This window comes from Callorhinus ursinus, unplaced genomic scaffold (genome assembly GCF_003265705.2).
Source record: "Callorhinus ursinus isolate GAN/ISIS: 27379988/994484 unplaced genomic scaffold, GSC_fseal_2.0 scaffold92, whole genome shotgun sequence".
Classification (NCBI taxonomy): Eukaryota; Metazoa; Chordata; class Mammalia; order Carnivora; family Otariidae; genus Callorhinus; species Callorhinus ursinus.
Window position 1 is genome coordinate 2,387,478 of NW_027397154.1, and position 17,073 is coordinate 2,404,550.

The 17,073-nt window shown below is 57.9% G+C and overlaps 1 protein-coding gene and 2 long non-coding RNA genes across 7 annotated transcripts; 2 read left to right on the forward strand and 1 right to left on the reverse strand.

The window, feature by feature from the left end:
* On the forward strand, positions 1–5,659 carry LOC141371743 (uncharacterized). Its single transcript, XR_012376940.1, has 3 exons — positions 1–1,021; positions 4,799–4,897; positions 5,526–5,659. It is a non-coding gene; the product is annotated as an uncharacterized lncRNA (long non-coding RNA).
* Positions 1,530–16,034, reverse strand: NPR1 (natriuretic peptide receptor 1). 5 transcript variants are annotated; one of them, XM_073888594.1, is made up of 23 exons: positions 14,556–16,034; positions 13,815–14,014; positions 13,271–13,384; positions 12,724–12,859; positions 12,073–12,164; positions 11,211–11,346; positions 10,898–10,982; positions 9,973–10,093; positions 9,323–9,397; positions 9,096–9,173; positions 8,594–8,698; positions 8,261–8,335; positions 8,009–8,165; positions 7,567–7,722; positions 7,200–7,368; positions 6,347–6,493; positions 6,137–6,260; positions 5,926–5,994; positions 5,504–5,678; positions 5,153–5,251; positions 2,652–2,743; positions 2,365–2,474; positions 1,530–1,861 (listed from the first exon to the last, which is right to left on the reverse strand). In XM_073888594.1, the coding sequence occupies exons 1-22, from the start codon at positions 15,331–15,333 to the stop codon at positions 2,412–2,414; spliced, it is 3,246 nt and encodes a 1,081-aa protein (XP_073744695.1). In that variant the 5' UTR covers positions 15,334–16,034; the 3' UTR covers positions 1,530–1,861; positions 2,365–2,411. The 5 variants fall into 5 exon arrangements, with proteins under 5 accessions (XP_073744695.1, XP_025714592.2, XP_073744694.1 ...); XM_025858807.2 differs by having other exon boundaries at positions 1,530–2,474; positions 8,261–8,332; positions 14,556–16,033; XM_073888593.1 differs by having other exon boundaries at positions 1,530–2,474; positions 14,556–16,033.
* LOC141371742 (uncharacterized) lies at positions 6,254–10,952 on the forward strand. The gene is made up of 4 exons (XR_012376939.1): positions 6,254–6,396; positions 7,217–7,300; positions 9,982–10,098; positions 10,827–10,952. It is a non-coding gene; the product is annotated as an uncharacterized lncRNA (long non-coding RNA).
* Positions 16,035–17,073: the final 1,039 nt, after the last annotated feature.

A 17,073-nucleotide genomic window follows, 5' to 3' on the forward strand; every position in this document is an offset into this window, starting at 1 on the left:
CCCAAGGTCTTTGACGTAGAGAAAAGAGGGGGTGGGGGGAAGCTAAGTGCCTTCTGCAAGCTCTGTTTTATCTTCCAGTCCCTGACCGCTTGGGCCGGGGCCCCCCCCCCCGCCCCACAGCTGGACCTCAGCTGGGCGCTCCTGCCCCCTTCCCGGCGGCGTCACGTGGCCGCTGAGCTCACCGTCAACCGCCAGGCTCAGCTGGATGCCAACGATGACTGTTGTTTTTATTGTGATCGTACTCCAGGGAAACCCTGCTGCTGCCCCGCACCCCTCCAGCCCCGCTCAGCAGGACAGCCCGGGAAACCGGCCTCCCGTGGGCGGAGGCCCCCGCTCCCGCAGACCCCTCCCCTCGGCAAGGGCTTTCCCAGATCTTCCGGGCTCCGGGGCCTTCCTCCAGAAGGAAGTCTCCTCGGCCCCAGGGAAAGCTCTCGAGCGGCCGCAGTCCCCGGGCCGGGGCCTGCCCTCACGCCCCCCGCCGCGGCCCCCTCCCCTCGAGCGCCCGTGCTGGAGCCAGGCTGCCCCGGAAGGATCTGACCGGCCACTTCCTGCAATTGTCTCTCTGGACGCAGTCCGCGGGCGTCCAGCGCTCCCAGTCTCTCCAACGCCCGGCCTCTCGGACGTCCCCGCCCACCCTCTCCGTCCCCGGCAGCTCTCCTTCGCCGCCCTCTCAGCGGCCGGCCGCGGGGGACCGGGCGAGCGTGGTCACCGGGGCAACCGCCCGGGCCGGGGCGGAGGTGGAGGGGGGTAGCCGCGCTCTGGCTCCCAGCGAGTCAAATCGGAGCGGCCGCCAAGGGTGGGCTGGGAGCGCTGCACAGCAAGAGACCCCGCACTGGAGGGAGGAGCGGCTTGCCCTTTCTTCGGCTCGGACCACCGCGGCCCTCGAGGCAGCCCGCCCCACCTCCTGGTCCCACTGGGCGTGCCCTCCAGGAAGAGGCGCAGGGAGGTCGGGGAGGGGCCTGTCTGCACTTGATGGATGGCACTGAAGAAATGTCTGGCACTTTCTTTCCCCGTGGGGGAGGTGAGGCTGCAGCCACCTCTCCCCCGCATTCATTCACATTCCTGCCCGCCCGCTCAGGAAGGGCTTGGGGTGGGGGGCTGGAGCAGGGCCAGCTGAGAGTCATTTTGCAAACTCCCACATTTGTCTACACTGGCATGGGGTGGACAATTCAAATCTCAACCAAGGTAAGAGAGGATCCATCCTTATTTCCTGGCTCCCAGGCCTCCCCAACACTGGGCAGTATAGCAGTCCTCAAACTGCTGTGGTCCACAGACCCTGGGAGTCCCCAAGATCCTTTCAGGGGACGGATGAGGTCAACAGCCTTTGTATAATCATACTAAATGTGCCTTCATGACGTGACAGGTACATTGATGGTAGGAAAGTAATGGGGGGCAAACTGCGGGTGTCTTAGTATAAACCAAGGCAGTGGCACTGAATGAGTCATTGTATTCTTCATTACCACACATTGGCAGTAAAAAAAAAAAAAAAAAAAGTCAGTTTTTGTAAGAAAACTTGATAAAGCATCAAAAAAATATTAACATGCGATTAGTTTATTATAGTTGTTTAAATGAGTTAATAAGGCCTTGTTTTAATTTCTAATATAGTATACATGAATAGATTTAACCCACATAAACACAAACTCTTTGAGGCCCTCAATAATTCTGAAGGGTGTAAACAGGTCCTTAGACCAGAAGTGTCAGCACTGCTGGGGGGGGTCACAGGCTGTCAGGTAGCTGAAAGGGGGCAGGGGCCTTTTGCAGATACTGCATTCCCAGCTTGAGAAGCATGTCTTACTTGGAGTAGAGGGTGGGGAACATGGCTGTGTTTTCTGGGAACCCGCTCTCCTTCCAGAGACAGTCACTAGAATAAAGATGTTAATGGCCTCTGTTCACCAGAGAAACAAGACATACAGGCCCACAGCCCCTCCAAGCTGCCCCTCTCCCCTGTGCACTATACCCAGTGTTGGGGGTGGAGGGGGACCCAGGTGTGTTTGTGGATCCCCCGGATTCTCTTGTAGTCCCTTTTCCTATTGCCTCTAAGGTGGCTCTTCCCCTCCCCAAATTAGTCACAGTTTAGCAAAGGTGAGGGAGTGGGGGAGAGGATCAGGAGTCCACACCCTAGCCTGGCTTGAGTAGGATGGAGAGTGGGTACACTTGTCTATGTGTGTGCCACTGGGCATGACTGTGTGCTCTGGTCCAGCTCCATGAACTCCAAGTTCTCCCCAACACCAGTCCTCCTTCAGAGGTCATGTCTGGTGTCTCCACTGGGGTTAGCGCATTTGAGTTGTTCAAACTACTTCTCTGATCCTTTGGCAATGGCAGGGCTGCTGAGGGTGAGGCCGAGGTCTGGCACCTCTCTGTTACCTCTGGCACAGGGAAGGGAGGTGTGGAAGGCCAAGAGGGAAGGCAGGTCAACCTCGAGTGCTACTCCCCCGCTCCCCGAGGAGCCAGTAGGTCCGAACTTTGCCTTTGCCCTGGAGGGAAAAAGAAGAGGCAGTTGGGGTGGGGAGTAGCACACCTACCTACTTTCCCAAATGAGAGGAGAGGCTTAGGGATGGGAGTGGGGTTTGGCTGCTTGAGAAAGGGCCTGGGGGAGGACAGTCTCCCCTGGGACCCCAAGGGATGGTGAGGGCAGGGGCTTTCTTCTCTACCTTCATTTCTACATCTCCTCGAAGCTCCAGCTCGAAACCACCAAACTCTTCCAGGACAGCCTTGGTCTCAGAAGACAAGTGGATCTTCAGGGCTGGGAAGGATAAGGCAGAAGAAGGGAAGGTGGGGGATGCAGAAATAGAAGCAGGGAGATTGGGAACTGCAGGGGTAGAAAGATGCTTTCCTTCCTTTCTTTTGGCCTAGAAAGCCTCTTAATTCAGAGTCCCACCCCTCCATGTGGAGTCTGTCCATACTGGCCTCTCCCTTAGAATTCTAGAATTGTATTGTCCAAAACGGTAGCCACTAGTCACCTGTGGCTATTTAAATTTAAATTAATTAAAACTGGGGGTGCCTGGGTGGCTTAGTTAGCTAACTGTCCGACTCTTGATTTCAGCTCAGGCCATGATCTCTGGGTCATGAGTTCAAGCCCCACAATGGGCTCCACATTGGGCATGGAGCCTAATAAAAAAAAATAATAATCAGGGCGCCTGGGTGGCTCAGTCAGTTAAGTAACTGTCTTCGGCTCAGGTCATGGTCCTGGGGTCCTGGCATCGAGTCCTGCACTGGGCTCCCTGCTCGGTGGGGAGTCTGCTTCTCCCTCTGCCTCTGCCTCTCCTCCTGCTGGTACTCTCCCCTCCCTCTGCCCCTCCTCCTGCTGGTACTCTCCCCTCCCTCTGCCCCTCCTCCTGCTGGTACTCTCCCCTCCCTCTGCCTCTCCTCCTGCTGGTACTCTCCCCTCCCTCTGCCTCCTCTCCTGCTGGTACTCTCCCCTCCCCACCTTGTGCTCACTCTCCCTCTCTCTCTCAAATAAATAAAATCTTTTAAAAAATAATTAAAACTACAGTTAAAAAATTCAGTGCTTCAGTTGTACTGACCACATTTTTTTTTATGATTTATTTATTTATTTGAGAGAGAGCGAGAGAGAGAGAGTAAGAGCGAGCACACGAGCATGGGGAGGGCAGAGAGAATCTCCAACAGATCCCCATCTGAGCAGGGAGCCTGGCTCAGGTCTTGGATCCCAGGGCCCTGAGATCATGACCTGAGCTAAAATCAAGAGTCAGACGTTCAGCCAACTAAGCCACCCAGGCGCCCTGCACGACCACAGTTCAAGTGATCAATATTCTCCTGTGACAGAGGCTACTACAATGGACAGCACAGATTATGGAGTATCTTCATCACTGCAGAAAATTCTACTGGACAACATTCTAGAATGTCACCAGGCTCAAGACAGACAGTGTAGCATGGTGGGCAGGGCTCCGACTTTAGGCCCTGCTCTGTCTAGTGACTCCCAGGTCAGACACTTGTTTGGGGAAGTAGTCTAAACTCTGTGCCTCATTTTCCTAGTCTGTAAAATGCTGGTAGTGACAGTTTCCCCCCAAGGCCTTGTTATGAGGGTTAAATTTAATGCTCATCAAGTATTTAAACAGAGTCTGGTGCACAGGAAGCACTCTGTAAGCGGTTCTTGTGACTCTTGTTTAACTCAATACTCATTTTCAGGCTGAGGGAACTGAGGCCCAGGGGAGGAGATGCGCCCCAACCACGAGGTTAAATCTAGGCTCTGACCCCTGACCTGGTGTTCCCCACACTTCTCTCGAACTTGCCCCTGCCACTCCTGGGTTCTGTATCATAGTGGCCTTGTTTGGTTGTTGACCATTTCTGAGAAGATGCTCCTTGAAGCCTGGACCTCAGTGAGGGGCTTTCTCCTACTCTGACTGCTGCAAACACAGTGCCCAGGGAGTATCTGCTGAACCAGAGCCCCTCTGGGCTCCCAAGTAGCCCTTCTCCTGCCATGAGGCTTGGATGGGGTCTGCATAAATCGCCCCCAGTGCGTCTGGGTCATCTTAGTACCCCAAGGCCTAGCACTTAGTAGTCACTCAATACATGTTTACTGAATTGAATCGTGTTGAATATAGCAGGAGGGTAGAAGATCAGCAGGAAGCAAGACTAGGGAACAGGGAGGAGTAAGCATTGACGAAATACCTACTATGTGCAGGGCTTGTGCAAGCTTTTCCACAACCCTGAGACAGGTATCGTTTTATAGATAAACAGCTGAAGCTCAGAAAAGTTGCGTGACAGTTATGTCCTGGTCACGTTATATGGCTTTCACACATAACTCTTCTAAGGTACGTATCTTATTCTCATCTTACAGATGAGGAAAATGGAGGCTTGAGGCCAACTGACACACAGCTGTGTGGGTTGTGGAGCTAGATTCACACCTAAATGGGCTGCTTGAAGCCCTCTACCACAGGTAAGAGGGAGCAGAAGGGCCCGAAGGATAGGCTTCCCTTGGGGAACTGTTGAACGCTGGCCTGGAAAGACTTTCAACCATTTGGAGGAGGGGGCCGGATCTCCGATTGGATTGGAGATGATGTGCCCACACTGACGTGGAGCCTGGGAGGAGAAAGGGCTGGGTGCCAGTACACTGGGAGGGGTGCCTGCCTGAAGGGCTTTCCTTGCTCCAGCCGCACCGCCCTCTCCAGCCAGTCCCGGGCAGCCACCTTACCTTCTCCGTTAGACTCCATTCTGGAAGCGGTATTGACTGTGTCTCCAAAGAGACAGTAACGGGGCATCTTCAGCCCTACCACACCGGCACACACGGGTCCTGCAGGGAGTGGAGACCCATCACTGACAGGGTGGCAGAGGTGTTAAGAAGGGTAGGTGGGAGGAATGGATGGGGACTGCTGGGCAGGACCGGTGTGTTCCTGGAGAGTCAAGAGGTGGGACCCGAGGCCCCTGGGAATCCAGGTGTGCATGTGTGTGATGGGTGGTGGGGAGGAGCTGGGCCTGGGAATACGTCTCCAGCCCTTGGGGACAGCTGGGCCCGGGGACAGTCCAGCCCTGGGGGCTCCCTCACCTGTGTGGATGCCGATTCGCAGGCGCAGCTCCTCCTGGGGCCGATGGCGGATGCGGAAGGAGCGCACCGCGTCCAGCAGCGCCAGGGCCATGCGGGCCACCTCCCGGGCGTGCAGCAGCCCATTCCGCACGGGGAGCCCGGACACCACCATGTAGGCATCACCAATGGTCTCCACCTGTGGGGCCCGCCAGAGGACGCAGGGCATGAGCCCTGGGGGTGTCTCTTCCCTGTGCTGCCCCCACGCTGTGTGCACCATCTTTGGTTCAGCACCCCATCCCCTGCGTCCCTGCTCTGCCTGTTCCTGGGGCTCCAGGTAATAGTCTCTGCCCATGTCTCATGGTCTCCTGTCTCAACTCTCTGCCCTTCACCTTTCTCTGACCCCACCACCATCTGTCCATGTTCGTCCCCACACCCACCCTCACCTTATACACATCAAAGTTGTCTATGACAGCATCAAAGCAAGTGTACAGGTCATTGAGCAGGGTCACCACCTGGAAGGGAAGCCAAGCCAAGGGTGGGTAGGGAGGAGGGGCCCCCACCTGGGATCAAGTGGGAACAGGGAACCCGCAGGCAGGCCTGATAGGGTGGAGATGCAAGGCCAAGCACACCTGCCTGGTCTTCAGCTGGACTCACCTGCATGGGCGTGCTCTCTGCTGACAAGGCTGTGAAGCCCACGATGTCACTGAAGTAGATCGTGACACTGTCGAAGGCTTCAGCCTGGACCGTCTCCCCGCGCTTCAGCTGCTCGGCCACTGAGCTGTGGGGTCAGGGACAGGTGCAGGATCAGAGCATGAGGTGGGGCTGGGACGGGGTGGCCGGGCAACACCAGACACGGGCACTCACTGAGGCAGAATCTGGTAGAGCAGGGCCTCGGCTTTGCGTTTCTCCTCCAGGTAGGCCTGGGTCCGCTCCTCTACCAGCCCCTCCAGATTGTTGGCATACTGCTCCATGCGGGACAGCAGGTTGTCCAGGATGTTGCTGCTACTCTCCCTGAGGACCGGGGGTGGGGGATGGGGGTGGTGGTGGGCAGGGGGGCAGTGAGAGAGGGGTCGCCGGCAGTACCAGGAAGTGCCTACCCTGGCACTCACCCTTCCCAGGCTTCATGTGAGCCCATCCCCCAACTGCAGTGGGGTCCCTGGAGAGGGTTGGGGTTGGGGAGCATGGCAGGATGGGTGGGTGTGACAGGGGAAAGTGTAGGAGGAAAGTTCCATTCATCTCTGAGACCCCAGAGTCAGGCCCCAAGCTGGAGAGATATTGGCTACTTTGTTCATCTTTGTTGTTGAACACAAGCAAGTTAGAAGGAGGTGGAGGAGGTGGAGATGGACAGGGGTAAAGTGAGGACAGAGTGTGGGCAACAGGCGGGCAGAGGGGTGTGTGGAGGGGTGGTGGGGGCAAACGGCGGCAGGGAGGTCCAAGGGCTGGGGTGAGAGCGCCCGTGGAGGGTTGGGAGGCAGGGAGCTCCACTGGTTCTGCACCACTGCAGAGGAGGGGCTGGTGGGGGAGCAGTGCTGGTGGGGGGAGGGGTATGAGAGGTGGGGGACGATGGGACAGCTGGGTCATGCAGCACTCACAAAAGCGGGCTGTGAGGCTGTGGTGGGCTGGAGCGGGCTCTCTCTGCCACTGCCAGGAGAAGACTTAAGTGTGGGGCACAGGGTGGCTTTGGGAGGGTGGGTGGGCTGGGATGTACATCAGCAACCTGTTGAACTTGCGCAGCATCAGGCGAATCTGCTGGAAGGGTGGCCGCTCCTGTGGCTCCTCAGCCCAGCACCGCTGCATCAGCTGCCCCAGCTCCTCCAGGTGACTCTGCAGGGCCAGGGAGGGCCGGAAGGGGGGCTGCTCCCCCCGAGTCACACGCTCCACGATCTCTGTGTTGGGGGAAGAGGGGCTGAGGGGAGGGGCCTGCCAAGGGCCAGGGAGAGATGGTGGGGAGGTCCAGGACCAGGCTGGTGTGGTTGAGCCACATTCCCAGGGGCAGGTGTGGTGGTATTTCCAGGGGTCCCTCACGCTGGGGCTGGGTGTAGTTGCAACTGTGGCAGGGCTAGGGGACAACATGGTTCTCTCACCTTTGGGGCTGAGGTCTAAACCTTCCACGTGGAAGACACCGCGCCTTAGGGCAATCTCCTGAAGGATGATCCCAAAGCTGTACACGTCACCTGCCTGGGAGCCCCGGGCAGGGGGTGAGGCCATTCGCAGGAGCTCAGGGGCTGTCCACAACTTTTCTGCAGGTCAGAGGTCAGAAGTCATGGGGCGAAGGGCCCTAAAACTAAGGGGTGGGGGGAAACAAGGTCCTGGAAGATGTGGCTGGAGAGATCTGGAGCCATCAAACCGAGTGCTACAGAAGAAGAAGCCTCAAGACCACTGTGTCAGGCTCCCCTTTCCACTGGAGAATGAACTGAACCAGGAATCAGGAAAGCCGTGCCAAGCCCTTGAGAAGCCAAGCATCAGTCCCCCTGCGGGGCTGTGCTTGGAAGGAGGGGCGTCTTAGGAGTCAGAGTTAGGGCTCACTGGCATAGAGTGTGTGGCCTTGCTCTGGTTCCGGGTCCCTGAAGCTTTCCAGGCCAAAGTCGGTGATCTTGAGCACAAAGCGCCCATCTACCACGCAGTTGGATGACTTGAGGTTGCCATGGGAGCAAATGGCCCCATTGTGTAGGAACAGCATACCCTGGGAAATTTGGGGAGGCAGAGGTCTTGGTTTTAGTGGGACCTACAATCAGGGCTGGGGAGAAGCGTGCCTCGCCCCTCCCCCACATATCCCACCTTGACAATGTCATTGGTGAGAGAGTACCGGAACATCCAGTCTAAGGTGATGCTCTCATTCTCCAGAATGTCCTGCTGGGCAATGAGAGTCAGGCATGTATGCTAGGGACTCCGGGGGCGGGGGGGGGGGGGGCGGTTTGCAGAGGCCTACTGACAAACCAGCACGACAGGACAAAGCCTTGGATTTACTCTAGTGCATTTGCCCCCCTCCCCCATTTTATGGATAGGGCAAATAAAGGTCAGAAAGAGGGAGAAGATTGCCTGGGGTCATATGGCCAGTGGGGGACAGAGCAGGGCTAGACCCAGATCTCCTGAGACCCCTTGTCCCCTCACCTGCAAGCTCCCACGGGGACAGTACTCTGTGAGGATACAGATGTTGGGGGGGTCAGTGCAGGCACCCACAAACCTGGTCAGGTGTTCATTCTGAACATCCCGCATCTGTAGGTGGAAGCCAGTATCAGGAACCTGACAGAGACCTCACTCCTCCCCAAGTGCCCCCCCAGGGACTCCTGTCTTCCTAATGCCCTATTCACTCTGCAGATGGTCTAGGACCCTGGTGATTCCCACCTGTGTTCTAAAGAACCCTCCCCCAGAATCTGCTCCCTGCTCACTCTGCCTCCTAATCCCTTCACCCCCCAGGGGCCCCTCCAGGACTCCCCCCGCCGCCCCCTGCCGCCAGGGTACCTCCACTAGTCTCTTCTCCCATTCAGGACCTTCTCTCCCACGTACAATATGCGACGGTCCATCCCTTTCCTGGGATACCCTGTAGTCCTCCCACAACCTCCCCAAGTCCCTGGGACTCTCCCCAGGTTACTGCCTCACTCCCCCACATTACATGCTTCAGTTCAAACAGGACTTTTCGTGTCAGCTCAATGCGCTTACGATTCACACGTTTCACAGCCACAAGGTTGCCCTGGGCAAGGAATGGAGGATGTCACTGAGATGGCCCAGTGGTGGGGACTCCCAACTGCTCCTGCAGCCCACTCTGGGACCGCCCTGTGCCCCGCCCCCCGCCCCAGAGCCCTGCCCAGCTCCAGGGATGGCAGTCTTTCCCCGGCCCACCTTATAATACGCTGTCTTGGCAAACACTTGGAACTGGCCCTCTGTGGTTAGCAGGGAGCCATAATTGGAGCCTCTCTGGAGGATGGAGAGCAGGAGGGGTGGTCAGCCCGCTCTCCATCCCAGTGGCCGGAGCTCTGGCCCGCCTTATCTCTGTCATCCTGCTTCTCATTCCACATCATAAAATCCTTTTGTTTTCTTAAACATTTAAATATTTTCATTTTAAAGATTTTACTTATTTATTTGACGGAGTGAAAGAGCACAAGCAGGGGGAGCAGGAGGAGAGAGAGAAGCAGACTCCCCGCCGAGCAGGGAGCCCGACGCGGGGCTCAAGCCCAGGACCCCAAGATCATGACCTGAGCCCAAGGCAGGCGCTTAACCGACTGAGCCACCCAGGCGCCCCTATTTATTTCTTTTTAAAATGTATTTTCACATATACTATTTCTGAACTTTGAAAGCCACCTGTGAAGGAGGCTCTGTGGGCATAATCTATCTGAGGTAGTCCCAGAGGGGCAATGGGACTCACCCCAGATCACACAGCAAGTGAAGGTAGAGCGGGAACTAGAACCTTGCCCTCTACCCTAGTCACCAGGCACTGCCCCCGACCCCCACACCCAGCTGTCCCCCACTCCTCCCCTTACAAGTGTTCTTACCCCACTCAGGGTCAGCCGGCTGCCTGCACTCCGGAGGTGCCTCTCAAGGCTACTGGGCTGCACGTCCTCCCAGCGCACCCGCCACAGCTCCGAGGCCAGTTCCTTCTCCAGCTGCATCTTCCTGGGGTATGAAACCTCCATCTGAACCCATGTCTGAACCCCTGACCCTGGCTGGGCAGCTTAGCAGCCCCTCCTCTGAACCCTGGGACCACTGCAGGTGCCGACAGGTGGACGGGGGCGTCAGGAGGTTTGGGTGAAGCCCTGCCTGCCTCACGGGGACCTTGGGCAGTCGCTTCACGTCTCTGAGCCTCATGCCCTCATGTCGCAGTGTGTCCTGATTTGGGGACTGGTGACCTCGACATTTATTTCAAAGCATTGTTGTAAGAAGAAAAAGAAATAGCGCGTGGCGGTGCCTGGCGCATAGTCTAGGCCCAGCCAGCACTGATCTTCTCCTTCCCCTCCTTGCATCTCTCTGATATTAATGTCTGCACTTCATTTCGGCCTCCCACTGGAAGGCAGGAGTGGGGCTCCTTTACCTCCTCCTCCACTCTGGGTTCAGCACCCAGTATAAAGCAGTGTTCATCACCCCTAGTCAACTGACTGGGCCCGGGGCGACAGGGTTCGAACCATCATTCCCCATCAGGTCTGCATGAGTCGGAAGGGAGGAGAGACCAGCCCCCAGGGCAGAACCCACATGCCTGTGACGCCCAACTGCTCTGCTCTTCTCGGGGCTCCCAGACCCTTCCTGACCCTCCCTCTCTCCTCCCTGTGTCCTAAGGCTTTTTAGTCTCCCTCCTTCCCCATCTCCTGCAGCCTTCCTCCACTGTCCCTCCACCCTTCCCACTTCCCTCCAGGTCCTTGCTACTTCCTCTGCTAGTTCTCCAGGCCTCCCATCCTCACTCCCCACCCTCATTCCAAGACTCACCTGCATATGAAGAAGGAGGCAGTCAGAATGCTGAGCAGGGAGAGGCTCCCCACCAAAGCCAGCACTTCCAGGGAAGAAAAGTGATCTGCACAAGAGTCCAAGTTCCAGCAAGAGAGATTTGGTTAGACAGCAGGAGGAGGAAACGTCTCATAGTTAATCAGTGAACTAGGAAGATGGATGAAGGGAGGAAAAAGGCAGGAGTCGTCTCTCCAGAAAACCCTCAGTGTGGGAGAGGAGCACCTATTCGACTCCTGAAATGGGGAAAAGAGAGAACGTCTCCAGAATGAAGGCCTGGAAGGCAAGAGGCAGTCACCTTGGTTGCAAGCCGGGTCCTCGTTGTCAAAGCCGCATTTGGGGATGTCAGGAGGTGGGTACCCCAGGGGCCAGTTCAGTTTGCGCCCTGGCACGGCCACCAGCTCCTGGGAAGTCCCATTGTAGTTCAGAACAACCTATGGGAGGGCAGGAGTGGTAGGCGGGCAAGGCCTGGGGTGACACCTCCTGTCCGGGGGAGCAGGGCTGCCTCCCACCCACCGCCCCACGTCTGCTTCCAGGGCCTATATCTGGGCTGCTGTCAACAATTTAGCAAGCCCCTGCTGTGACCAGATGCAGAGGGCCCTCATACCCATGCCATTAGAGTGGAAAAACTTGGCTTTATAAAGAAAACTCCATGTAGAACCCCAACTTGACATTCAGGGTTTATAATCTTGGACTGAAGCACATACGAAACAGGAAAAGACAATGTTCTCAGTCCACATTCCCAGGCCTAATCCATGTATCTCTTCTCCAGGAAGTCTTCCCCTAATGATCTGCTCCTTAGTGCTCGTGGCCCCAATTCCTTCCTGTTCCCGACTGAACTTAAAGAGCTGTACGGCCCCCAAGTTAGCCTGTCTCTGCCGAGAGAGGGTCCTGCCTATCTTAGGAGACATGGGACCTCCTGAGGGTAGGGCTGTGCTCCCTCCTCAGACATGGGGTTCCTCGAGGGTCCCCGTCATTCTGGTTGCTCCCCCAGACCAGAGCTGGGTCTCTTTTATCCCTGGATTCTCTTATCCCTCTCCAAAAGTGACCAAGCATGGTAGGGGTGACTACAGAGCAGAGATGCCCTGGCAGGGCTGTGGGGGAAGGCTGAAGGACAAGATGTCATTGACAGTTGGCACTGTCTTCTGGGGGCACCTTACCCTGAAAGTGCCAGTCTCAGGATGCATATCCCAGAGGGAGAAGTCAGTCTCCCGATCTCCATTGCTGTCCATTTTCAGGTACCCTGTCACACCTGGGGCATGGAGGAAGATGGCTACATTTTGAGAAAGTGGAAGTTCAGCACTTCCCCCTACCTTATCTCTATCCCCATCTCTATCCCTTGATCTTCTTTGCCTTGCCCTCCAAACATATATAATAGTAACAAAGTGTTAATAACATATATAATAACAAAAGGGACATACATTTCAGCAGTAGGAATGATTAAAGCTGGGGACTTAGGAGGACTTTTTTTTTAAGATTTTATTTACTTGTGCATGAGCATGAGCAGAGCGGGGAGGGGCAGAGGAAGAGGGAGAAGCAGACTCCCCACTGAGCAGGGAGCCCTAGGTGGCCCCTGGGATCGTGACCTGGTAACTGACTGAGCCACCCAGGCACCCCACTTAGGAGGACTTCTTGAGGGAGCTAGGGAAATGGGGAAGGAGGCCCAAGGGAAGCCGTGGAGCTTCCCTATATAAGAGAGGAAAGGACAGGCATGGGTGAGTGACCCCCTCAGCGGCTAGCTAGAGGCTTCTCATGGCCTCCTGCTTGGGGCACCCCATGGTAGCCTATCTCTGTCACCTCCAGCCCCTGACCTCGGAAGCTTCGGTTCCACATCCGCTGAGTGATGGCCTCCCCATCCGTGACAGTTCCCCCATGTGCCAGAGTCTCTGTCACTGCCTGTACATAGAGCAGGAGCCCATCGTGGAAGGATGCTGGGATGGTGTTCACCTGCAGGGGCGAGCAGAGCTTGGCTGGGGTGGGATGCATGAGGGCTGGTGAGTGGGGCATCGTGGAGGAGGAAATGGAGGGCACCGGGAGCTTGGAGGAGGGTGGGAGAAAACACCCCCACAAGACAGAGATTTTTCTACTTATAAGATGCCTCCACAAATACCTCTGCTTCTGAATCCTGCCAGGCAGAAAGGGCAGGACACGTCGTCCTCATTTTACGGATGAGGACTTGAGTTTCAGAGGCTGGACAACTTGTCAATGTCCCCCTTGGTCATCAGGAGAAGGGGAAGCATGGGAGGCCTGGGCATCAAGATGGCTAAGATGACAGGCTGGCCACCGGCAGAGGGCCATGGAGTGGGGTGGGGGTGGGGGCTGGATGTCCAAGCCGGAAGGTCCCAGGACCCACCCTACCAGGCCATCCTCCATGGTGAAGTTGAACTGCTCGTGGGCCAAGTGTTTTAGCTGCTGCAGGAATTCCAAGTACTCAGGATTATCCGGCTCTTTATATGTAATGATTTTGGCAGCCTGAGGGAGGGGTCAGGGGAGAGGGGAGAGCTGGGCGCTGATCCAGTCCTCCCAGTACCCTGGGGCCCAGCTCCCCCAATGCATCTCTGCTTAGCTCAAGGTCAAAGTGGATGGGCTCTATGTCACGTATGAGGTGCTGCCTGCTCCAAAGCAGCGGATCCAATGGGATGACTTCTCAAGTTCTATTAGTCTGTGGTATTGGAATACCCTCCCACCTCAAGCCCATTCGCTCATCTTTTTAGCTTCCTAGCTCTGAAGTCTCCTAGTCCTCTCTACACCCCTCACCCCTCCTTCCCTTCCTCACCTGCCTCCCTGAGCATCAAGAGCCTCTTTTTTGGAACCCTTTCAGACCCTGAGGAACCCAGCGCCCAGAAACTAGGTGCCAGCAGCTCAGAGTCCCACAGCCTGGGCTTATAGCCTAGACACTCACCTGAAAGGCCTGGTGGGCACTGATATCCTGCCCATCCCCTCTCTGCCAGGGCCTGTGGGGAGCAAGGCCATGTGCACCTTGCAGGCTTTGTCCAAAGAGGTCCAGGTGGAAGAACACATAGTCCTCCCCACTTAGACCAGCTTCCATGGCCAAAAGCATCAGAGTTCGGAAGGCATCTGGGGAGCTGCATATGTAGATGACTGGGGAGGAAGAGGGGATGGTCGGAAAGAGAAGCCTAGATCCTGGCGGAGTGGGAAGGAGGTTCAGACTACACTGGTCTAGGCCGCGGCACAAGAAAGGTGGAGAGAGCTGGGAGCAGGCGGCGGGCCGGGGTGATGGAACGAGCAGAGACCGGGAGAGCAGGAGAAGCGGCGCCACAGGTGGGGAAGGCGGGGTCAGGCGCGGAGGGAGAGGGGGAGGCGGGCCAGCCGGAGAGGGGACTGGAAGGGGAGACGGAGTGTGGAGGAGAAGATGGAGGGGGAGAGGCTGCTGGGAGGCCACCGAAAATGGAGGAGAAAAGAAGGGCTGCGCATGAAGCCGGGGGCCTACTAAGTGTCAGGTGACGGCAGGCATTTTCTGCCGGAGGGAGAGGTGGGACGCAGATGGGGGAGTCTGGGAGCGCAGGACCGTGGAGACAGCCGGTAGAGGAAGGGAGGGAAATGGAGCCTTGGGCCGAGGCTGACTAGGGGAATGAGGAGCCGCGCGGCGCTGCAGGAAGACCGGCCCGGGCCGCCCCCTCACCTCGGCCTTTGCGCCTCACGGTCCGCAGCAGCAGGGCGTAGTGGTCGAGGTCGCCCTCGGCGAACTCCAGGTGGTCCACTGTGATGTTGAGGCGGTCGCGCACGCGCATGTACAGCCCTTCCACCACGAAGAAGCAGGGCTGGTCGTCGCCGGGCCGGTAGGCGTAGAGCACCAGCGCCTGGCGCTCCCAGCCCAGCCGTCGGTGCAGCGCCGCCACCAAGTCGCCCAGCTTGGCGTGGCTGGGCCCGGCTCGGGTGGTCAGCGCGTACTCGTCCTTGGCCCCGAAGCCCAGCGCCGGGGCGCCGGCGGTCAGCAGCGGCACCCGCCAGTGCGCTGTGAAGCGCCCCACCGGGGCGGCCGCGTACACGCAGCCGGGGCCCAGGAACACCGCGGGGCTGTGCTCCCACTTGAGGTCCACCGCGGCCAGGGGCGCGGCAGTGTCGGAGCAGACGCCCAGCGCGTTCTCGCTGCTGCCCAGCACCGTGCGCACCGTCCAGCCCGGCAGCAAGTCGGGCCGCGCTCTCACCCCGGCCAGGGCCAGCTCCACGGCCGGCCCCACGCGCGCCCACGACCACGGGTACGAGGTGTTGGCCAGCGGCAGGACCACGGCCACCGTCAGGTTGCCCGCGTGGCCGCCCGGGAGCAGCGGCAGCAGGAGCAGGAGCTGGAGGGCGCCTGCGGGGCGGCCGGGGCGCAGCATGGCTTCAGCCGGCCGCTCGGCGGGCGAGCGCTCCCACCCTGGCCTCTTCGGCCCCCTCCGCGGCCCCGTCGCGGGCATCGGGCGCGCCCACCCCAGGGCACGCTGCCTCTTCCAGCTGCGTCGCTCAGTGTCGGCTGCGCGAGGGGCGCGTGGCGGGCGCTGCGGGGCAGGTGGGCGCTGGCAGCGGAGCGCGGCGACTCGGAGGACGAGCGTGGGCTACAGCGCGAGGGTGCGTGTGTTAGAAGGAGCAAGCGTTCTGGGGAGAAGGGTGGGAGAGGGCGCGAGGGAGGGAAGGGGAGTGGAGTGTTGTGTGCGCGCGTGAGCGGCTGCCCCGGGAGGGTGCCAGCAGGGGCGTCCGGCCGGCCCAAGTCCCCGGCCGTCCGGGGGGGACAGGGGAGGTCCTGAGCCAAGCTCCGAGTCCTTCCTCCCGCCGCTTCCCCTCCCAGACTCGGCGACTGGAGAGCCAACCCGGGATCTTTAACCCCTTCGTCCCCGCCCCGAAGTTGCGGGCACGCCCGCGCCCCCAGCCCGCGCGCTTTCCCCTGAGACCCTCCACGCGGTCCTCCTCCGAGAGCGGCGCCCTCAGAAGGGGCTTCCTCGCTGGGATCGGAAGCAGGACCAAAGGGAGACTCGCGTGGGGGCCGCGGGGGCCCATTTGCGCCCCACCTCGTCCCTCCCCCTACCTGGTTCCGTTTGGGGGAAGAAAGCTGTGCTGGTTTGGGATCTTGGCAAGAAAAGGTGTGAATGTACGGAAATGTGTGTGTCTGGGGTGGACAGGAGGGTGGCGGGTTTCTGGAAGGGCGTTAAAGTAGGTGAGCCCAGGGTCCCCGTGACTCAGTCCATCCAGGACCGCCCCCGCCCCCCCCCCAGCTTCCAGATGAGCAGATTGACGGAGAGAATGGACCCAGTGGAAGGGTGGAGTTAACCCTTTAGTTCCCAAATGGTTATAGGAAGGGGGAGAAGAGCGTGCGGTGGCTGGGGTGGGGAGGGGGAAGAGTGGTGACCTCGGGGCCGCTCCCGGAAGGTGAGTGTGAGTTTGTTTGAGGGGGATTGTTAAAATGGGATTTGCGGTGACGGTGGGAGGCGGTGTTGGAAATGACCGGTGGAGGCGTCTCCTGGGGAGAGGGTTGGGGGTCCCCCCCTGTGACATCAGTCTGCCCTCTCGCGGCCAGCAGGGGTCACTGACGCAACTGCGCCGCCACCCTCTCCGATCCTGCGCCTGGACTGAACCCAACACCTGCAAACTTTCCTTCAGCAAACGGACTTGATGCGCTGACTAAATGCTGAGGGTATGAAGGTAAATATATGTATAGTCGTGCCTTGGAGGAGCTCTGCTTGGGACAAATAGCCATAATGTAATCTGATTGAGGACCACAACAGAGAGATGGATAAATTGCTAAGAGGCCCAGATAGGACTTCGGCTTGCTTCGAGGGCCAGGAAAATCTCCAAAGAGAAATAATTCAGCAAGAGTAGAATGATGAGCAAGGTATTCTGTGCAGAAAGAGCAGAATGCTGAAGTATATTTCCTATATCAGGAATTTTGGGGGAATTTTAGGACCATTTTTTCTTATGGTCTAGAACAAATAGTAGCCGTTGGACCAACTACAGATGGCCGGAATGTTTTGTTTGGCCTGCATTCTCTTTCTCTGTTTGACTTAATTGCCTACACTTAAAAATCAGCAGATGAGGGGCGCCAGGCTGGCTCAGTCAGCAGAGGGTGGAATTCTTTCTTTTCTCTCTTTCTTTCTTTCTTTCTTTCTTTCTTCTCTTTTTCTTTCTTTCTTTCTTTCTTTCTTTCTTTCTTTCTTTCTTTCTTT